The sequence below is a fragment of the Cynocephalus volans genome, chromosome 10 (assembly GCF_027409185.1).
Source record: "Cynocephalus volans isolate mCynVol1 chromosome 10, mCynVol1.pri, whole genome shotgun sequence".
Classification (NCBI taxonomy): domain Eukaryota; kingdom Metazoa; phylum Chordata; class Mammalia; order Dermoptera; family Cynocephalidae; genus Cynocephalus; species Cynocephalus volans.
The window spans coordinates 123,619,716-123,642,702 of NC_084469.1; the positions used below are offsets into that span (position 1 = coordinate 123,619,716).

The 22,987-nt window shown below is 36.8% G+C and overlaps 1 protein-coding gene across 3 annotated transcripts in view; it reads left to right on the forward strand.

Annotated features, from left to right (window-relative positions):
• Positions 1-22,987, forward strand: part of ADAMTS18 (ADAM metallopeptidase with thrombospondin type 1 motif 18) — a 138,647-nt gene that overhangs the window by 101,549 nt on the left and 14,111 nt on the right. For 2 of the 3 annotated variants that reach the window (XM_063111914.1, XM_063111916.1), the window contains 3 exons: positions 590-834; positions 18,163-18,304; positions 21,455-21,581. In XM_063111914.1, coding sequence (XP_062967984.1) covers positions 590-834; positions 18,163-18,304; positions 21,455-21,581 — 514 coding nt within the window. The remainder of the gene's footprint in view (positions 1-589; positions 835-18,162; positions 18,305-21,454; positions 21,582-22,987) is intronic. The other variant, XM_063111915.1, reaches the window with a different exon arrangement.

Consider the following 22,987-nt stretch of genomic DNA (forward strand, 5'->3'; position numbering starts at 1 on the left):
AGTGTGAGGTGTTTTGTGAATACATTACATCTCAGAAATGTTTTAAAGGAATGCCTTCTTACTTTGCAGTTTTAATAGGCTGACCAGGCTGTCATATACCCCACATGCATCTGTTAAACAAAGAAACATATTGTGAACCTTAGATGACCTATACCCACAGCATTAAATAAATACTTGGAGCAATTATATAAACATTTTGGGTAAAATTAAACTTTTGAGCCCTGTTTTCTGAATATCACTGCTGAGGATACATGTCTCTTAAGTTTCTTCTAGGTAGATTTAGAAAAAAATAGTACTCTTAAGTTTGTAGTCTTTGTTGGTCTGGAAAGAAGAGTTTATCTTCTGTCCACAAAAACCTTCTTGGTAAGACATTGTGGAAGCCACATACATTTTCTCTCTCTGGTGTTCCTACCCCTTGGAAAATGAAAAAAATTGATCTTATTTACTTCATAGAGTAAGAATGAAGGTCAGTTGATGATTCAAAAACCCCACTCTATAAAAGTGGACACTACATGTCTCTGGGCATTTCTGGTCACCGTTCTCCAAGGCACAATGTAGAATACAGAAATGTTCTGTTCTTTTCATTTAGAGTATTATCCGGTGGTCATCATTCCAGCTGGGGCCCGAAGCATCGAAATCCAGGAGCTGCAGATTTCCTCCAGTTATCTTGCAGTTCGCAGCCTCAGTCAAAAGTATTATCTCACAGGAGGCTGGAGCATCGACTGGCCTGGGGAGTTCCCTTTTGCCGGGACCACATTTGAGTACCAGCGCTCCCTTAACCGCCCGGAACGTCTGTATGCACCAGGGCCCACAAACGAGACGCTAGTCTTTGAAGTAAGCCCCTTCTGTTGATTCAGTTCTCCATGCTTCTTGCTACACAGGTAGCAATGACTCCACTTGAGCTCGCTAAAAGAACTCCAGTCCTTCTAGCTCAAATTTGTTCTCTATGAGTCAAGATTTCAAAGTGCAAAGGGAGAAGACAGTAAATCCATTTTGGGGAAGAGGATAGAGATCCAGTTGGCCTCCAAGAGAATGCATTAATTTTTATGTCTGGATGCCTACCTTTCACTGTTACCCTTGGTTTTCATGAACACTAAGAAATATAGCAGGAGTACCTTTTAGATTATTCCAGTTTGTCTGAGTCCGCCATTTGGAAAGTCCATTGTAGCTATTGATGACATAGGTCAACAGGCCAGGAGACAAAATTACAAAATTGAGGAAACACTTGAGTGTCAGCAGAGTTTATTACTCATACTGACCCACTATAATTTTGTAGGTTGTAGTTTCCCTAGAGATAAGAAAAGAAAAATTAATAGGTAATACAAGATAATTAAGAAATACAAGATAATTAATACAAGACTAATACAAGATAATTAATACAAGATAATTAAGACAACACCCATATATGTATATGACTCTGCAAGGCTATTATCATATGTGCATTTTTTTTGCCTCTGAGTTTGCTTTCCTTCCCATTTGTAAAATGAAGCTGATTTTGCTCTCACAGGCAGGTGACATGCTTCCATTTGTATAGAAATGACACTGGCTACCACTTACTGGACACTTACATCACAAGACACTCATGTTAGTCATTTTGAGCTTTAATTTCTTACCTGCAAAATTGGGATAGAAAGCTTACCTCACTGATTTGCTAGAAAAATGTGGAATCGAGTGTGAAGAAAAGGTTAAAAGAATGGCCTAATTCACATAGCTAGGCAAACAGCAGAGCTGGAGTCCGAATCTTTTGCATCCAGGAGTACGATATCGGTACTCAGTCCAGTCATACTGCTCTTTTCTTCTCAAATAAAGGAAACATAAGATTAACACAGCTCTTATTATTATTATTAACATTATTAGTAAGACTGTAATATACTAAGTGTTCCTACATTCAGGCATTATACTAATCAGTTTCATTGAATGCTCACAACCACCTTGTGAAGTAGGTGTTGTTATTTATCCCCATTTTACAGATGAGGAAACAGAGCTTTAGAGAGACTGTGTTACATGTAAGTGGCAGGTCTGAGGTTTGAACTAAAGTGTTTCTGACTCATTTGCCCATGACATTACCTTACCCCGTGGATGCTGGCGAGGCTCAGTCACTCGCATGGTAAGGTTTTTCTCAATGTGATATTGCTGTGGTTGTCTCTGCAGGAGGTGCATAAGTGTACAGGAGGTGGAGAATAGATAGTGTACTGTTTGGAAACATCTGCCATCCAGATCTGAATTCATAAAACAGTGAGAACGTGTCCCTGTATTTTTCCTGACTCAGAAATAAACCTATGGCAGTTAGAGGGTTGTTCTGAAAATTGATCATTAAGAAGATTGTTGTCAGATTCTTGTCTGATGGTTTTCACTTAAAATTCTTTATTTCCCTCCTTTAGTTTTATATATATACATATTTATATTTATATTTATACATATATTCATTAATTCCTTTAAGACTATCTGCCCTTACTTTGTTCTTGGTGCTGAGGAAAGGGACAATGTACTTCTCTTACGGGGCTTGTAGCATGCTGTGTCCTTAGTCATTCTAAAGTATTTTGGTCAGATTTGTAGTCAATAAAGCAATTTTCACAGGCAGATACCTTCTCTGTCTAAACTGAAGCACTCAGTTTGTTATCTTCTTCAGTCCTGTGCACAGTGGGACCAGACAATTCTTTGAACATTACTTTGCTCCTATGATATGGGCGATGACCTCTTGCAACTCATGATGGTTTGATGCTGAAAGCAGTAGAAATGAATGTCTGCTTGTGGGTGTTTGGATTCTATGTGTTGAGTTATTTCGGATGAATTTAGATGACATCTCGTAGTTTCCCTAATGAATTTAAGATTTGCTAGAACTTTAGAAAGCAGAAAAATGGAAATATTCATGCCTTAAATAATAATTGAGTTGCTCTCAGCTCATGCCCTGAGCTTCTATTGGATCTCACACTGACAGTAAACTGAGTCAGGAAAAAAAATCCCCCTACTCTAAAACTTGGGTACAGTATAGTGTTATACAAATAAATGCATAAGTGAACATAAAGTTACAGATTGCGGTAAGTTCGTTGGAAGAAAATAAGTATAAGAAAACCGGAAGACTCTCTTTGGACTAGGGGGGTGGTGAAGAATTCTCTGAGAATTGCTATCTAAGGTGAAACGTGAAGGGTGAGAAGAATCAGCCAGGTGCAGCGTAGAGGACATTCAGGCAGAGGAAACAGCATGTTGAGAATGAATGTAATGTTTTAGAAGAGCTAAAAAAAAAAGTCCAGTTTTAAAAATTCACTCGGCTTCCATATCGATAAGTATTTGGAGGGGCAAGAAACAAACTGGGGAAATGGGAAAATGATTCTTCTAGAATTCCAGGGAAGAAGTGATAGAGGCAAAACTGAGATGGTGGCTGTGGAGGTGGAGGAAAGTAGGTTCGTCTGCGGTGTATTATGGATTGAGAACAGGAAATTGTTAGAAAAGTTACTTGAGATGTATGGAGTCTGAGAGAGAAGGTGCATTGAGAAATAGTCTCAGGTTTTTTTCCTTGAGTGTTTGGTGGATGTCTTACCACCATAACCATCTTGAGGATGACTGGAAACAGCTTTAAAGAGTGGGAAAAATTCCATTTTAGCCACTTAATATGAGAGATGCATCTTAGATATTGAAAAGGAGCTATCAAGTAGGCAGTGGAGCATGTGTTTAAAATGTATCCAAAAAAGCCTTGGAATGAATATATAAATCAGTTCCTGAAAACACATAAAGTGGTATAATAGTATATCATTTGTTAACTGAGCAGAGCATGTGGGTCCCAGTTTTCTTTGATAAGCTGCCTCTTGGGAGTATCCAAATAATTGTCATGTCAAGAATGTGCCTTGTGAAGAAACTGTTGAACCCTGGTTGACATACTCAGAATGGACAGGCATGACTAGGCCTGGAAATGGGACCCTCACAGGTGTCATGGGATTCCGTATGTAGATGTACATCTCTTGTCACCCTGGCATTGTGACACATGTATTAGCCCTTTACCTGCACACTCACAGACACGAGAGTGGAGATGTCCTTCCTTGTTCATGACAATAGGGGTGGCATCCCCGTAGCTGTTTTTTCTACTGTTGTTCCAACAGTATATTTCCTTACAGATTTTAAGGTAGTTAAAATCTGTGTCAGAATCCCATACTCAAAAGCTATGCAAATGCAGTTTAGAGTATGCTTTGCAAATATTCCTTTGATGAAATTCAAGACTCTCTCTGGAGGCAACCAGAGAAAACTGTTAAGTGTCAGTTTTGTAGTTTCAAGACCACCCAACCTATTCTGAAAATCTCAAAAGCACAGTATTTCCTACAATGTCAAAGGACTGTTTGTGGATCATAGAGACAGATACTTTTTAGGCCACAGTGGTACCAAATTAAGAATCACTCTCCACATAGTGGTTATTGAGCAGCACTAGCCTTAAACATTTACTAAGGAAGATGAGTAGAAGAAAATGAAACAACAACAACAACAAAAAACCCACATGTAACTTCAGATTCTAAGATAGTCTATGCGTAGTATGCTTAAGAGTGCAGGCTGGCTGGTTAGCTCAGATGGTTAGAGCATAGTGCTGTTAACACCAAGGTCCAGAGTTCAATCCTTGTACCGACCAGCTCCAAAATGAATGAATGAATGAATGAATGAATGAATGAATGAATAAATAAATAAGGATAAAAACTCTTAACTAGCTATATAACTTGGACTAGTTTCTTGATCTCTGTGTCACTAAATGTTCACATTTGCAAAATGGGCAAACAATACTAGCTAACTATCAGTGCTATTAAAAGGTTAATTTGAGAAAAGTTCAGTGCCCACAAAGTACTTAGTGCATAATGTTTGTCACCATAACCGTTATTTTGCCTTCGGAGCATATCACATATATAGTAAAAAAAAAACAAAAACAAGACAAATACTAACCCTCAGACCACAGTTAGCAATCTGATGAGCACAGACCAAATCTGGCTCCCAGATCTGCATATTATTAAAACAAAGTGTGTCAATGCTTTTAATATCAGGTGATTTCTTGTAAAAATATGGATGTTTAAATTGCTTATGAAAAAGGAACTTCTGGCTCCAGTAAATATTTGGGTTTGCAACCTTGGCCATACACTTCAATCACGATCTTCCAAACTTGAGATAACAGGTCCCATCACTTCTCTCTATGTGATGGAATATCCCTCAGAGAATTTACAACACTTACTTGAGAGAGACTGTCAGAAAATGTTCCTCCAACCCTCTCAGCACTTTCATTTTACAGGAAAAGAGTAGGAATTCCAAATCAAATTGGAGTAAGGCCAGGGTAGTTTGGAGTCAACAAACCAGAATACAGCCCCTGAAATTACTTTTTAATGAAACCTAAGGCATAGGAATTGAATTCTCTGATTAAAGATTTCCAGGTTTTTTTTATCCTTTTTTTCTTTCTACCTGTCTACGCTTCCTCTATTTATTTTCAAGTGTATGAGCAGCAACCTTCTTTTTTTTTTTCTTTTTTTAATCTTTAACTTTATGTAATATTCTGGTAATTGATATATGTTTATTTTTTACTCTGTTCCTTTTGCGAAGTATTATTTACCTTGAAAGGTATCATTTTAGAACAACATAGCTTCATTAGTTTTGCCAGGAGGGCTTTGATCCATCTCTAAGCAAATGTACAAAAACCAAGTTCTGTGGCTGAACAGAAACCTAAACAGGGAATCAGGGCTAGATGCCTCTCATGGCGTCTGCCACGGGCAATCAGAGCACAGTGTAAATCATTCCTGATGAGAAATATGGTTTTTACTACTTTTTGACAAGCAGCCTTTTTTGGTGGTTGTTTCTCTCTCTGATTTTGTTCGTAAACACAAAATCATTCCAGTAGATTTTCACAGTTCTGTTTGTAATTTAAGCTTTTCCGTTAAACATATATTATTTGCAAGAAAGCCACAACAAAGAATAAGACAAGAAATTATGGAAAACGCAAAACAGAATGACAGAGTTTCTTCTCACTTTCATCTTTAGAACCTGAAATCTCCCCTTGTCTGTGTTGATCAAATTAACTAGACAATTGACGCATTGTCACTGAACATTATATCAGCTTCGTGCTGAGCCTTTTTTGTTTCTGTTTTGTTTCATCTAAGCACAGCTCTATATCTAATTCCTCTACCTTATTTATCCCTGACGAAATCTAAACCTTTGGATTGTTCACTGTATTAGCCCATTTCTGTTGCTTATAACAAAACACACAGAACTGGGTAATTTATAAGAAAATGAAATGTATTGCTTACAGTTTCAGAGGCTGGGATGTCCAAAGTCCAGGGAACACATCTAGTGAGGGTCTTGGTGGTAGTGACAGTGACCCAGGGGTGTCACCTGGCAGAAAATTGCAAAGCGGAGAGAGAGTAACCTCATGTGTTCTTCTTTTAGAACCCTCAGAACCACGCCTCTTACCACCATTTTTAATCCATTCACTATGGCATGGTCCTGCAATCTAATTACCTCTCTTAAAGGCCCCACCTTTCAACTACCACAATATGATTTCCTACTCTCTTAACACTGTCACAATGGAGACCAAGCCTCCAAAACATTAAACTTTTGGGGGGACACAATTCAATTCATAATAGTCTTCTCTGTGTTCGATTGGATATGTATAATATGTTTTTAAAGTAATTTTTTACAGCTATGCAATTAAAATGAGACTATGCTAATATGTCTAGTAACACAAAATTGTTTCACCATGGTGGAGTAAGGTCATGTTTGCTTGGCTATTGTTTTTCAAAGTCTTACTGTATGTTCTCATTCTACATATAGAGTCAATGAAAGCTTAAATTAATGACCTAGGAATGTGACCTGTCTGAAAGCAATCTTGATGAAAACTGGTATGATTAATTGGACAGGACTTGCTTCTATTTTTAAAGGAGTTATGGTTTCATTCAAAAGTTGCAAATATATTCAAAGCTAAAAAAAAATCCAGTAATGTAGTATTATGTCTATTTTAACTTTCTAAAGAATTTGAGTTAATGCTTTTAATATGTAAATTACACTTCATTGTTCTCTAGAGAACGTCATCAGATTGCTGTTCAGTTTTTATCACATGTTTATATCTCTCCAAAATTAATGGAACATAGTTTTTTTTAAACTTAAAATTGCAGTAAGTAATAAATTATGTTTTTTTAAAACTTGACTGGATATTGATATTCAAGTGATCTATGGCTGTATACTTTAAAGGAACTTAAATAAAGTTCATATGCCTTACAACAACTATGAATTAAACCAAAATGAATACTTTTGGAGCCAAAAATATGTTCACTCCAATATAAAAATGTTGAATAAGGTTTACAGTCATGTGGGCTGCTGAAATCAGTGTGTGGGAACCTACCAAAATGAAAAATGCTATTTCATCCACAGAAAGTATAAGTCTATGAACATACTTTCTCTTTTGGCCACTTAAAATTATTATATGTTCACTAAGTTCAATTATAGTGTAAAATTCAGCAGAAGGGTATGTTTGCCAAGGTACAAGAGGATGGCACTGTAACAATAGTGTCCCTTTTTTTTCTCGTAGTTCTCATCTTCAACCATATTGGTATGTATCAATTTAGGTAACTATTGTCAAAACAATTTTCTTCTGTTCACTTCCTCTCAATGTCTGACGAAAACTTTAAGCATTCTTTGGGTACCCATTCAATGCCCATCTCTGTGCCAGATATTGGAGATGCACAAATGGTTAAGACCTACATCATGTCATCAAAACTTTATGGTCTAAGGTCTTAAAGAAATGTAAAGAACAGGTTTTAGTAGGCAAGTCCCATTCTTTTTGGAAGCAACACGGGTTGGACAGGGAGCATCTGTATAAGTAGTTGGTGATATGAGATGTTCTTCTGCTTTGGGATGAATCACTTTTAAATGATCTGGGTCCCAATTCTCTTCTTTGGAAAATTATTTCCCCAGTTTGAACTGCTATGTTTTCTGCTATATTCCACAGCACTGTCCTGAGGCACTTCTATTGCACCCCAAATCCTGTCATCAGACAATGACTTATTCATTGTTGTAGCTTTCACAACTGGCATAGTTTCTGGAACACCATAGAACACTAAAAAAAAAAAAAGTATTGAATGAATGACATCCAATGATAAAATTCATTCATTCATTTGAAAAGTGCAGTCTTCTCAAACTGAAAAGTCTTACATGGAGGCAAAAAAAAAAAAAAAAAAAAAGAAAGAAAGAAAGAAAGAAAGAAAGAAAGAAAGAACTTCTCTCACCCAAGTCAGGAGAGAAGGGAGCAGAGACCAGCTTCCCCTTACCCATTTTAGCCCTGAAATTCTCTGAGATCCTTAGACTTCTATAGTACACATTAAAAAAAAAAAGAAAAAGAAAATCACTGTATTTGATCATCTATTAAGACTGGTCTTAAAACCATATGGTTTAAAGTTAAGTATATTGAATAGCATTTAAGGTAATGAAGTTTGGTCTCCTAAAATGTGTTTGATGAATCAATATGCTTTCTAAAATGCTTACCTTTACTAAAGTGAATAATTCACACTTAAGAATTTGCTGACCAGTTAGTTTGCTGTAGACTCACATCAATATGGGAGAATAGCAATTTGTCCTCCCAGGGTGGTGGGTTTACTAGAACTTTCTGCCTATTTCTGGGTGATTTCTAGTGCAAGGCAAGGTAATAAAATCTTGGGAATAACTGCCCTCAGTTAACTCCAAGAAATAAGTTCATGGCCTAACACCAAATAAAAGCATCTTCTGCTTCTAGTCACTTTTATATGTCAGAACTTTAGAGAATGTCTTCATGGGATGCTCAGCATTTAAACTAAATGGAAAACAGACCTTCACTTTTATCACTAAGTCATGTGCCAGTCCAATTTTAAAATGCAGTCTCTATTACAGGCATTTATTCTCCTTAGGTCCTTGACTTAAAATGGTTTCACCATTTGCGACAGGTTGATGTCAATTTAAACAGTACTGGCTCAGTTGATTTCCTCCATGGCCAAGGGAAATTCCTAAGGGTAATCAAGGTATGATTGTCTTAGGTCTTAAAATTTTTAGGCACTATTTAAGTTCATCAATCAACTTTTTATCTTAAAATACATGCATACACACATATACATATAAATTATTTGGAGAAAAAGTAGCTAACTTTCATGACCATATATTATATTTCTGCGCTGCCCAGAGGTGGAAAAAAAAGGAGTCACATATATGCGCTCTCCAGCACGAAAAGAAATAAATATTGCTTTGGCAATCATGTACTTTCTAAGATCACTATAGATGCAGTTATTACAAAACTAGATACTTTTCATATATTTCAACTTATTCTTTACAACGTTAAGTCTGGCATAAAAACTAAGGAAGCTCTTATTGAACTAGTATACTTATTAGTCATCTGAAAGATTTAAAAGTTGGCTTATGTGTTTAGGATATTATGTAGCAATCACTGCATTATGTTTATGTTATTGGGTTTGGGAACACCAAGAAAAACTCAATCTTTGCTAATTCTGCACCCCTAAATCGCAAAATTTAGTGTGTGTGTGGCGTAAGGAATTAAATTTTGAAGTGATAGAAATGTGAAAATTGAGGATCAGAGTTAAAATTTATACAGGGCTTTGTTGATTAGACAGTCATTTCATTTGAAACAGATAAATATATGCTGGGCTTTTTGAGTATGGCTGAAAACTTAATATTTTTCCATTTTGAGATTTAGATGCAGGTTATTTAAGGTCATGGACTTTGTTCTTTGTTTACACACTGTAGAAAAGGCCTGTGTAATATACAATTTTAGGAGGCCATGGCAATAGGAACTAAAGCACAAAAAATTATATATATTTTATAATTAGCTAAGGTGTCCACTTAGAAATGACACATTCTCAAGAAGTGACCGAAGGTGAGCTTTCTTGCCAGTTCATGCCCCCATCTCTCCTCTCCTTCCGCCCCCAATCTCTCTCTCTCTCTCTCTCTCTGTTTCTCACACCTACATACACACACACAATGAATGAGTCATATTTTCTATCAAACTGTCATGCAGTTGGAATGGAGGTGAGGAAATTCATCATGAGTGTTTCATTATAAAGTAACTTCATCCCTGTCTGATAAACAGAGAGATTCAGGATGACATGATAATACAGGTTGCTATTGTATGCCTGAAATATGATCACCTGTGTTTTTACAGCCTTCTTTTATTATTATTATTATTAGTTTAAAGTGTTAAAAAATAAAAAGCTCTCCTTTATGTTAGGGAATTTTTTTCCTCCCTGTTAAGTGGCAGAAGAGGGTGTTTAACTCTTTGAAAACCCATTCCTACTTAACAGTGTACCAAGAGAGAATCCTGGAGCTGAAAAATGCAGCAGCCTTTGTAATGATAGTAAGTGAGAAATAGGTTAACCACAGGCTAGTTTCCAGGCAGGAAAAGACATCTAAAGAAAATTACTATAATAAACAACTTCCTCCACTCTTTGGCAAAAGGAGATGATGGGGTGGCGGGGGACCAGGTGGACAGGCACATTGATCATTGAGATGACAGTGTGTGAACACCATTGACGAAGTATTAACCTTTTCATCTAGCTACTCCCTTGTGACCTTGCTGGCTGAATTCTCCCCGGGTAAAAGGGCTGAGGGAGTAAAAATGTGCCTCTAGATAAAATCAGTGTGAGGGAAAGGAGACTAGCCAAGCAGCATGGACTGTGTGAAGACACAGAACACAAAAGAGGCAAAGAAGTCATGGAGAATTAATTCAGAACAGATGATATAAAACTCAGGCTCAAGAGGACGATTCAGAGGAACTTTTGTGATGGCACATCATTTGTCCAGAGATTGCCATTTGCTGTTTGAAGTGGGGCCTCCAGTTAATTCATGGCAAATACTTTTGTGACGGGTTGGAGAACACTATTTATTTCTCTCCACTAAACTCTGAGGAATGTTGATGAGTTGAATTAGAACTGTAGTCGAGGCTCAGGGTGTCAGCCCACACCTTTGAAGTTGACTAACAGATGCGTTTCCAAGCCCCTGATTAGGGTCTTTGTGTTACTGTCTCTTGTCAAATCCAACTCCCTCACACATAATAGCAACGATGATACCTGGTCATGTTCTTCAAGCTTTAAAGCAAACAAGAAGGCAAAGAAAACTGGCTGAATGTTAACATCACAAGGGTTTCCAAAAATCACATGAACTTACCAGAACACGAATCTGTACCACAAAACTATTCCATCCGTGAGACGTAGGACGTATGGTACAATTCGAGATTGATCAAGGAAGGATCAATCAATAAAGTCTATTGTATTTCAGTTGTTAAAACAATGATTAAATAAAACACGGCCATCGATGCAGAGGAAAATGGATTGAGGAGATTAAGAATCATGTATGCTTAAATCAGACATTACCACATTAAAGAAATAAAATTTTCAGGTTCGAACCGAGTATCAACAAAGTAAATGTAGTATGCTCTTGAATATCAGTGATGAAATCTTTTCAACAGTGAATACAGTTTTTAAGAATTTTTAATAAGAATCCTGGGCATTGTGTTTCAAAGCTGCAGAGGGGTGTTGTGAGAGTTAAGATCAGGGTTTGGAGTTTGACAGTACAGAGACTTGAGTCCCAGCTTTGTCTCTTACTAGCTATGTGACTTTGGGTATTGGTTTATTCATCTAAACTATTAGAATATTTACAGTGCCTTCTTTATAATATTGTAATTAATTTTAAATGAGGTAATGCATGTACAACAGTTTGCCTGGCACACAGCAAACATTTGATAAGTATTGCTAACATTTTTTTAAACCAATCAAGTATGTGATTGAGGACAAGAAACAAGTTTCCTAGTATGCATTAACCAAGAAGGCAGTCTTTAAAACCTGTCTGTAACTCTCTGATTTTCATGGGAAAATGAGGACAACTTCTATTTTTTAAAAAAGCCTTAAATAAGAAGACAAATATAAAGCTGGTTGAAGGAATTTATAGTTTTAACATTAAAAATTAAAAGTGAGAGCAAAAGAAAGTTATTTACCCAAGATTATTCAGACTGTCCCTTGTTTTAAATTTGTGTGCCCTGAGCAGAAACTGCGTCCCCCTCCTTCAGAGGGCAGTTGGTAGATTCCAGCCCCCCCGTCTGTGGTTTTCCAACTCAAGCAGCTGTAAATTTTATAACTCTGCACCCTGTGGTCAAAGCTGCTGAGTGTTGTGTCTGAAGTCAGGTGGTTCGTGTGTTAAAGGTAGACATTAAACAGTTCTACTGAGGACCTGGAAGCATTTAAGGAGGTTTCTTGCCAGCTGTAAATTAGAGACCCAATGCCAGTTGGCTGGAAAATTCTCTGGACTAAGTCCAGTTAAGTAGACTGAATCACTGGCGGTCTTTCCAAACGTGTGCATTTAACAGCTTGGCTCTACAGTCTGACATGCAGCGTGGGGGTGGTCAGCAATGGCCTCGTTGTGATGTTGTGCCATTACAGGAGGGACGTGTTGATTCTGTGACTTGGAGGGTGTTTATGTTCTCTGCTAGTGCTGAAGAAAGTTATTGACTGCTCTTGACAAGGTCACTGAAAATGTTTTAAAATAGATGTGAATGATGGGAACTATCATTTTCAAATTATGGATCGTCTGAGATGTGTTCACCAGCGTTCAGAGGGGAAATTAGAATCTTAGCTATGTGGTTGTACGTGCATCTCTCCAAGGTCTTCCTGCATCCCAGCTTCAGTGGGAGAGGCTGTCTGTGGTTTAGTTGGTGGTGATGGTCACATTGAGGTGCTTAAGTATAAACAAGGCCACCAAATAGGGGGCTACAGTCTCCAGCCACGAAGAAGAGGAGAAGTTATTGTTGAGCTACAGAGTCATTTAGAATTTGAAAAAATTTAAATTGTATCTTAAGTCTGATCCATTGGAGAAAACCTAGGCCTTAACTTTGTCCAGGGATGGTTTCACGGACTCAGGACCTGCAAAGGCACAGAGGACCTTGTGCTCAGAAGGGCCTTATTTTTGGTTTAATGCCCTGATATTGCAATTATGAAATTCTTAATTTTTTAAAACAAGGGGCCTTGAATTTTCATTTTGTATTGGGCACCACAAATTATGGACAGTCTATCTCCAAAGCATTAACTATTTGCAGGCATCAAACAGTAAGCGATAAGGTGTGTTGTGTATTCTGTTCTCGGGCACTTTTCTCTTCAATCAGGATAAAGAAAAGGGCAGAGAGTATTTTAATTATCATAATGCAAATAATGCTTTATAATTTGCACATACTCATCTTTTATATATTTGGTCTCAGTGCCTATTTAAATTCTTACATCTTTTAAAGGGCTTTATGAACTGATGTTAAAATAAAATCTCAAGTCAACTTTCTACTGGTTTTTACAAATATTGTCTTTCAGCCTGTGTGAGTACACATACAACTCTAATGTGAATTTATGGCTAAAAAGACATTAATGTGACGCCTTGCATCATATTATTTTGTAATATTGAGAGGCTTTTATTCATCTATGCAGTCAATGAATGCATTAATATGTTCAACAAATAAAATACAAACAATATGCTATATATTCCACTGGCTATAAAATTGTAATAGTAAAACACTTACACATAACCAGCTATTATATATTTTATGAGCTGGTAATTTAACGTTGAATGTTCCTGTGAATATTTACAGTAAATTATAAGTTATTTCTCTTCTTGCTTTGGCCATATATGTAAATTTCTCATTACCTTGAGGATATAAAATGAAAGAGTTTCTATATTCTATTAAACATTCTGTTCAGTGCTATTCTTGCTTTTAGCTCAAGAATTTTACTTTTCTGTTAAATTTTTCATATTTTCATTTCAATTATGAGGATGGGGAGGTAGGAGATGCAATACAAGGGTACTTTAACAAGTTTGTGAAAAAATAGAATTGTAAGGTAAAATGAATCTTTCCATGATCTTTTTGAAGTACGCTTCTATATCAGTTTGTCTCTGTGAAGGGGAGAATTAAAAATCCTTAAAGAAAACTCAAGTTCTATTTTGTTGCTTTGTGGTTTCTTGGCTGAAATCATCACACCGTGACACATTATTAACCAAATGATAGCTACAAAATTTTTTAGATGGTCATGTGATTCCCCCCCCCACACACACACCTCAGAAGCATATGATTTCCCTTTTGCAGGCTCTCTAGCACTTGATTTTTAACATATTAAGTAACTGTCACTGCGTTATTTTTATATGTCTCATCTTCTCTGCTGGAGGATATCATTTCCCCTCCTCCCTGGATTGCTTTTGTTCAGTGCCTTGACCATGGAAGTCACAAGTGAGATGGTGGTGGCTTAGATCAGAGCAGCAGCAGTAAGAATAGAGGTGGTAAAACATGAGATATATTGAAAGTAAAGGTAATACTATTTCCTGGTTGATTAAATGTGGGATATGAGGAAAAGAGAGGAGTCCAGAGTGCTTCCAAGTTTTTATTCTGACCTGAACAATTAGAAGGATGGGTTGCTGTTTTGTTAGAAGGGAAAGGCTGAGGCAGGAATTCAGTGCTGGACCTTACTAGACCTTTCCAACATTCAAGCAGAGATGCTGAGTAGGCAGTTGAGTCTATGAATATAGAGGCCAGAGGCTGGGTTTAACTATAGCTATGCATCTAACATGGTAGCCATTAGCCACTTATGATAAGTTAAGCTTGAATTTAAATTAAATTACAAGTTTGTTCTTCAATCACACTAGCACAATTCAAGTGCTCAGTAGCCACATGTGGCTTGTGGCTACCATATGGAACAACACAATATAGTACATTATGGTCATTGCAGAAAGGTCTATTGGAAAGTGCTGGTGTAGAGATTTGGATTGCGGAGTGGTCAACATGTAGATTGTATTTAAAACCTCAGGACTGGATGAGATCACCTAGCAGAGTGATCGTAGATAAACAGGAGAAGAGGCCAAGAGGCTGGAAGACACTCTGACCTTGAATAGATAGGAGATTAGGAGGACCCAGCAAAGAAAGGAGCAGTGAAGGTCAGTGAGGTGGGAAAAGTCTTGAGACAGAGGGTTTCCAGTGATGGAAAACAGGGGGGGAAAGTTATCAACTATGTCCAGTGCTGGTGCTTGGTTGAATAAGGGGAGGACTGTTAACTAATTGAGTATGACAGTGTTCCCTTGACAGAACAGTTTAATGACATGGTGGGGAGGAATGCCTGATTGACATGGATCATGGGCTAATGAGGAAACATGGAGACAGAGTAAAGGTAATTTTTAGAGGGTTTTTTTGTTCTAAAACAGAGAAATGGGACATGAGCTAAAGGGATGTGTGGAGTTAAGATTTTTTTTTCTTAAGAGGAAAGATGTAATAGCATGTTTGAATGTCAACGGGAATGATCCAGCAGACAGGGAAATTTCAATGAGGCTCACAAGATGGAAGACAACCATCAACTATAGTAGTGATGCACTGACACAGGTGAGGGAAGATGGAATCGGTGCTTAGTGAAAGACGTGGACTTAGACAGGAGCCAGGACAGGGCATCCTGAGCAACTGAAGGGGAGCAGGTGTATGTGGATACAGCTGCAGCAACAGGCTTGAGAATGGGAGGTTGTATAAGTTCTCTTCTTGTTAGTAGCATTGATGATTTTGTATGGTTGGCTAAAGTGGAGGTCTGGGGACACTTGACATCTTGATTTTTTTTTTTTATACTGATGGTAATTTTATCTTCACAATCTATTTTTTTTTTTCTTAAATGCATCCTGCTGTTCACAGTAACATTTTAAAATGTTTTATGGTGAAACCACATGTTATGTATGGCGTAGGCTCTAGAGTATGTCTAAAAGGTGAAAGTAAATATATTTTAAATGCCCACAGAAAATTTGTTAAACCACTCTTACATCACCAAAACATAGGTCCTTGAAGCTCAAAAGGCTACAACTACTAATGTTCTTTTATATTTAATTTACATTTCCATTGAGGATCCATTCCTCTATGGTGGTAGAAATCAGGTTCAAGTTTGAATGGAGGGAATGAGGTGGTACTAAAAGCGGAGGCAGGTAAGTAAATTTCTTTCTCTTTAGCACTTTCACTGTAATTTGCCTCTGTGAGACACATGTGTGATGTGTTCCTCTGTACTGTAATACCATCCTGCCTCGTGGGACTTAGTGCACTACAACTCTTAACGCGTTTCACTTGGATTTTATTGCCACACATGTAAATGTGGTACACTACGGTATTTTCTTCCTTGCAAGAGTTTTTCATTTCTGTTGCATGAAGAAAACAGCAACCAAAAGTGTTTCATCTGAATATATAGCCTTAATTGAAGGAGAAAGGATTGATATTTCTTCCTTGAGTGGAAATATCAATCAACATCAAAGTTATCATCTAATGTAAAACTGCACTCACAATTCTATTCTGATTGTGAATAAAACTGTAAAGATTCTGTATTTACTAAATATTACATGAAAACATTAACAGAAACACTCCAGAAGTACCAAATTAAAAAAGTGTGATATTTATTCAAAATGTGTGAAATGTTATGTTAACTTGAACACATGATTCTAAGAACAGCTACATGACTTAGCTGCAAAAATAGAAAAGGGAAAGATCCTCAAAACTAAAAGACTCTTAAGACTGATTTGGGGAAGGTTTTCACTGGTGACTGATAAGAATTTGGCATTTGTGCATTTTAATGGCACTCCCTGTTCTACTTTATTTTGATTTTGTTTTGGGTGGGGGTGGGGGAATACATATCCATCTATTAACATTTTGTTTGTTTCTACCATCAAGATTTATTTTGTTGTACTACAAAGTGATGCCCACATCATGGAATCTTACGAGTTATCCATAATATTCCTGGAGATATTTCAGCTAATAGCAAAGTGGAAACAGTTTTGTAGCATTCTAAGGAGTGGTCTGGTATAATGGAGGTCCTTGAACAGCTGCCACCCACCCCAACTTTAATTGAGATGGATCCCACCAGACAGAGATAGAGCCAGAGGTTCCTATTTTTAACTGTCAATGGCTTTGCTCATGGGCATGAATGCCCAGTTCTGGTGGTAAGGAATTTGCCACAAGACTCATGGGGTGGGAGAAAACCAGCTATTTATATTCATGCTTTGAGCTTGAAAAAAAGAGTAGTTAAGAAAAGAAGGCATCAAGAAGGGAGGCAAATAATTGTTTTTGCTGGCATCAAAAACAAGGTGATATATATTGCATTATTTAGGCACATTTGCTTGGAGGTTTTATTTAAGCTTATTTTCTAGTCACTTGTGTGATCTTGCACAAGTTGTCTCTCTTCAATTTCTTTTTTAATAAAAACTAGGCAGCTACATTATGGAGTTGTTAGAGGAATATTTTGAGATAATGCATAGAAAATGCCCAGCAGAGTGCCCAGTACCTGGAAAACATCCAATGAATGATTGCTCTTATTATAGTAGTCAGATCTTATAGGATCAGATTTATCCTGAGTCCTTGGTTTTTTGAGGTTATATCCATTTCAGTACATATATTGCCAATTCCTGATTCCGGTCATATTTCTTTTCTTACCTGCTCATCCTTGGATACAGTCAACAGACACGTTCTCTTTGGTCAAATTATCTTTGGAAATTCTGTTAGAAACCCATTTGGGTTCTAAAGTTTATGATAGGCAACTCTAGGTGGAACATTCTATTGTTTTTAGAGTGCTTTCCTTGTACCTAGCTTCTACTGGCACCCAGGAGACAGCTTGTAATGCGTGACCCAAAATAGAGCATAAAAATATATATATGTGGATTCACTTTCAACTATTATCTGTGGGGCAACTGTTATCTACGTCTGTGTACCATGCTGGGCTTTCATGTTTAAATTAGGGTTGAGACCCAACAATACTTGTATAGCCTTCCTTCCTTTATTATTTATATATATATATATATGATTATAATATCAATATTATTTATTTAATATTTATTGTTATTATAATATTTACTAATGGGTATACCTAGAGTTGAGGTTTGTAGGCTAATGGCAAATGCCAAATTATGTTTTGCTCTTTAGCATCTTTCTAAATCACAGTTTTCATAAAATGAAGATACGCATTTTAAAGTGTGATGGAAAAACTTCAAATCAACATGAAATATACTTGGGAGCAATAAGGCAACCCAATTTTAAGGTCAAAATGTCATGCAAATATCTCTGAAATGTTCAGCAAGATTTCTGGAATTCCAGGATCTGACCTGTATCTTGATCTCTGATTTTTATCTTACACTGTCCAGATTCTGATGCAAGGCAAAAATCCGGGGATAGCTTGGAAGTATGCACTTCCCAAGGTCGTGAATGGAACTCAGCCAACCACAAAAAGACACCCTTATGCCTGGAGTACAGTACAGTCAGATTGCTCTGTCTCCTGCGGTGGAGGTAGTTGATTTTCTAATTCCATATTCCAAGTCTGTGTCTTCTTAAAACAGGTTCTTTCACTACAGGCCACTTTAACACTATATAGTTTAAATAAGCCACTGAAGCACTGACTCTTATGGGAACTGTCACTGTAAAAAGCAAATATTATTGTAATATTTGAGGATTTTTCTATGTAGAAAGGAATCATTCTCACAAAGCTCAAGTCAACCACAACCAGGGCTCAAAAGTTGCACACTTGAAACTTATGGGAAAAATAAAATATATATATATATATATTATATATTTACTTATAAATACATGCATATATATATATATATTTAAATTTATTTTAATTTTCAATATCCCCATTCCTGGCTTTCCTGTTGTTATAAACCTCCCTCTGGGACTTACAAAGGGTAGGGTCAAGACAAGTGGGAACACATAGAAGGCAAACTTAAGACGACTGTCCAAAATGTGGATGGTGTGTCATTCCATGCCCTCAGGGGTAAGATCAACAGAGTCTCTCTCAGTAGAGTAATGGCTGAAATATGAGAAATAACCCTTGCAAGGCAGGAACAGCAACCATCCACTGAGCTAGTCAAAAAAATGCATTTTATTTAGATGTCAAAAATGTCACGTTTTGGGGTAAGTCAATTAGGGTCACACTTGCCCCTTTGGGATGAAGAATGAAAGCCTATGAATAAGTCTGTGGAACCAAAGCATGAAGATTGGTCACTCATTTCTTTTTACTCAGAGCACCTGGAGACGGCAGGTCTTCCTACTAGGTCCATCCCACTAAGCAAAATGCAGGGCCTTTTGGTAATCAGGGGCAGAGCAAAGATACAGAAGATGAAGGAATTCTTATGCCTGTAGGGCCTCTTCTTCAGGTGCCTATGGTAATTAACAAAATATGAAGAAATACTTTAAAAATATAGTTGGGCTTCCATAGCCACAGGTTCTGCATCCATGGATTCAACCAACTGCGGACAGAAAATATTTTTAAAAACAATAGAAGATAACTACAATAATAAAATAATACAAATCTTAAAAATACAGTATAATTATATTACATAGCATTTACATTGCATTAGGTATTACAAGTCATATAGAAATGATTGAAAGTATTCAGGAGGATATGCATAGGTTATATGCAAATACTACATCATTTTATATAAGGAACTTGAGTATTTGTGAATGTTGGTATATGCAAAGGGGTCCTGGAACCAGTCCCCCTTGCATACTGAGGAACCACTGCATACATACAAAGGTACTCTAAAAAGTTCATGGAAAAATACATTTAAAAGATAATATGAATCTTTTCATGAACTTTTTGAAGTACGCTCATATATATAAAATAAGAGGTAATACATTTTTCTTAATAAATATTTTAAAGAAAATATGCTATAAAGAAGGAAATGAATCCCCACCAATTCCTTAATCAGCAACAGCCAATGTTTGGTCTGTTTCATTCTCTTTTCTTCCTATGCGTACATAAACACACGTGTGTTTGACAGACCCAGACACATACCACAGGCATCATTCTGTGTTCTTTTTTACTGAATAGAAATCATGCTGTAGTTATATCTTTACACTTTGCTCTTTCTCTTAGTGTTGGATTGTAAGCAGTTTTTCATATATCAAATGTCCTTTCAAAACATTTCCAATAGCTTCCTTATATTCCAGGGAGAGCACAATTCCTTGGGAAAGAGAGAGATTTGATTCATTTTCCATTTACAGGGAATAAATTCAGCCAAGGAGAGGATAAAGAGTAGTGTGTTGTGGAATTCCTCCTTGCCTTGACTTAGCAATCCCTTCACGTGACTCACAGGCCATGGTGTGTACTAAGCATAGGAAAGAGTCCAAACAAATAAATTCTACGGAAGTAAACTATTAACTTTTGGGTAGCCCAGTGTGGTTTCAGTAAGTGCCTTCTGAAAGTGAACCTGCTTCAACCCAAGGAGCTGTACTGACTACTAATCGTTATAGCAGGAGTGACTTTTTATCATTTCTCAGATTCCATTTTAAGGAATAGTACCATGTAAGTAAAAACAAACACAATTCTGAGAGAAAGCAGCATTCCTATTTGAGGAACTGTATTAGTCCATTTTTGTGTTGCTACAAAATACCTGAAACTGGGTGATTTATAAAGAAAAACAAAATTTATTGCTTATGGTTTCTGAGGCTGGGAAGTCCAAAGCCCATCTGGTGGTGACAACAGTGACCCAGGGATCTCACATTGCAAGATGGTGGAAGCAGAGAGATAAGAGAGGGACAGTTACTCATGCACTGTCCTTTTAAAGCCTCAGAATCACGCCCCTGACCACCATTTTTAATCCATTCTGTAAGGCATGATCCTGCAATCTAATCACCTTTTCAAGGCCCCACCTTTCAATTACAATAGTAGAATTTCCCACCCTCTTAACAGTCACAGTGGGGGCCAAGTTTCTAAAACATAAAACCTGGGAGACACAATTCAAGCTTCAGTGTGTTATGGGGGGACATAATTCAATACACTACAGGAACTAAAAATCACAGTTATTCATCAAAAAATTGTATGCTTCTGATAAGAAATTCTGAAATGAACATTGAAAGCAAGGTAGCAGGATGCCACTAAACAAGCAAAACAGAATCCCAGCTGACAGGCGTGAGTACATATCCAGCAAGCTCAACTTTTTGTTTGTATGTTCACCATGCCCTTAGGAAGGTATAAGATGCAGAATCTTAGGGTTTCCACACATAATTCACCAGTGGTTTTTCTCTGAAAAATATTCTTCATAAGATGTATGCAATGTGAGTTAAATCTCACTCTATTTTCAAAAGGTTGTATTTATCACTTTATGGTTCTAGAATCCACATTAGCCTTGAAAACTGAGATTCTACATGTTAAAATTATTAAAATATAAAATCTATTATCTTAGGGAAAGATGGAATTCAAATTATTTGCAGATTTTATCCAAAGGATAAAATCTTTTTATTTTGAATATTTTATCCAAAATATCACAAAAACATTATTGTGAATATTTCCACAAAAATATTTTGTGAAAAGAGAATATTGGGATTTAATATCTTAATTAAAACATCAAAATGCTGGTAAATCAGAAGTTAGACTTGGAAACCAAATTGAATTGATTATTTGTGATTTTCACTTTGTAATGTCTGATGTCTTATTAGGTTACATAAGTGTAAAGGCCATTTGCTTACAAGATCAAAATACTCCAGTCAATTCCTCATTCTGCAATGCGAGAACCAAGCCAGCAACTGAACCCAAAATATGCAATGCTTTCTCCTGCCCGGCCTAGTAAGTCATCTGGAAATGTCTTTCTGTTTATATTTGTACTTAAATGCCTTTAATGTTGGTACACGACAGTAAAAGCCCACTGTCAATACTTCTGATTGAAAGTGATTCAAAGGTAGATGCCATACCTAGAAAAGTAATAGAAGAAAGAAAATGGTTGTGGTTGAAATATATGACTTGAAAAACATCAATTTGGTAGAGACACTCACTTGACTTTGGCTATGCAAACCTAAACTTGAGATATGAAGGTGTCTTTTTAAAACAATCTTGCCATAGAGACCCCTCTTCTCTGATCTAAATCAAACAGATATTTAAATAACACAGAGTCCTACATTAGTTAAATTTACATGTGGTTGTATGCATAACTTATGTGAGTCATCCAAGAATTTAAAAATCATAATGCTATGAAGACCATAAAACCCCCAATGCAAATTACACAGTAGCAAGACACAAAATGAGAAGAAAGGAGTAGAGGCCGAGTGGTGACTCTACCACAGACGGTGGTACCCAGGGGGGAGCTAAGTGGGTTTGTTCTTGGATTGAATTTAGCCACATTATCATTTGAACACTAATTGTAAGTGTTCTTCCCAACCAAATGGAGTCTCTTCTTATGTGATTTATCTTCTGCCAAATTTATTTATATAGAGTAGAATTTCTTCTAAAGCAATCTTGTGTTAACCAGTGTTTCATATCATCTTAATAAGTAGTACTTGGTTTGTGGTGATACAATCATATTATGAAATCTCTTTTATATATATATATACACAAGCATACATTTAAAATATATATATATATAATATATATACATTTTATATATATATATACACACACATTTTTTTCTTTGTAAATAATAGTGTATTTGTTATAGTTTGGGGGGCTTTAGCCTTCTGCCAATCATACATGCCCAAAGTCAACCCAATTTTTTTCTTAGGATCTTGAACCAGCTGTATTGTAAAGAAAGAAATTTGGGCAGCTTCTGTGGATTTACCTCTTGCTAAGAAATATGTGCTACTAAGAAATATTCCAGTGTCTGTAAAATGTGATGACCAAACAGTGTTATTGACCCTTGTGGAGTAATCCCTCCCTTGGGTGGTGATGGTATGTGTGGGCATTTACGTACATGTAGGGATTTTTGATTTTGAGCCTCCTTCCCATCATTGGTTATTCCAGCCACCCAAAGAAAGGGACCCCAATCATAGGTACATCCCTGAAAATGGAGACAGCCAAGGTCATGCCCAACTCCTAGAACTCCCCTGATGACTACCTATAAAAATGATATTCTGTGCTGTAATTTACTGTCTATTTAAAAGCCCAGTAGCCTCTCGCAATGGCCCTGCAGAGTAGGAGTGGTGACATGGTCAGGGTCTTCCGCTCCCTTTCCTCTTTCTCCACCCTATTATTTATTTCTC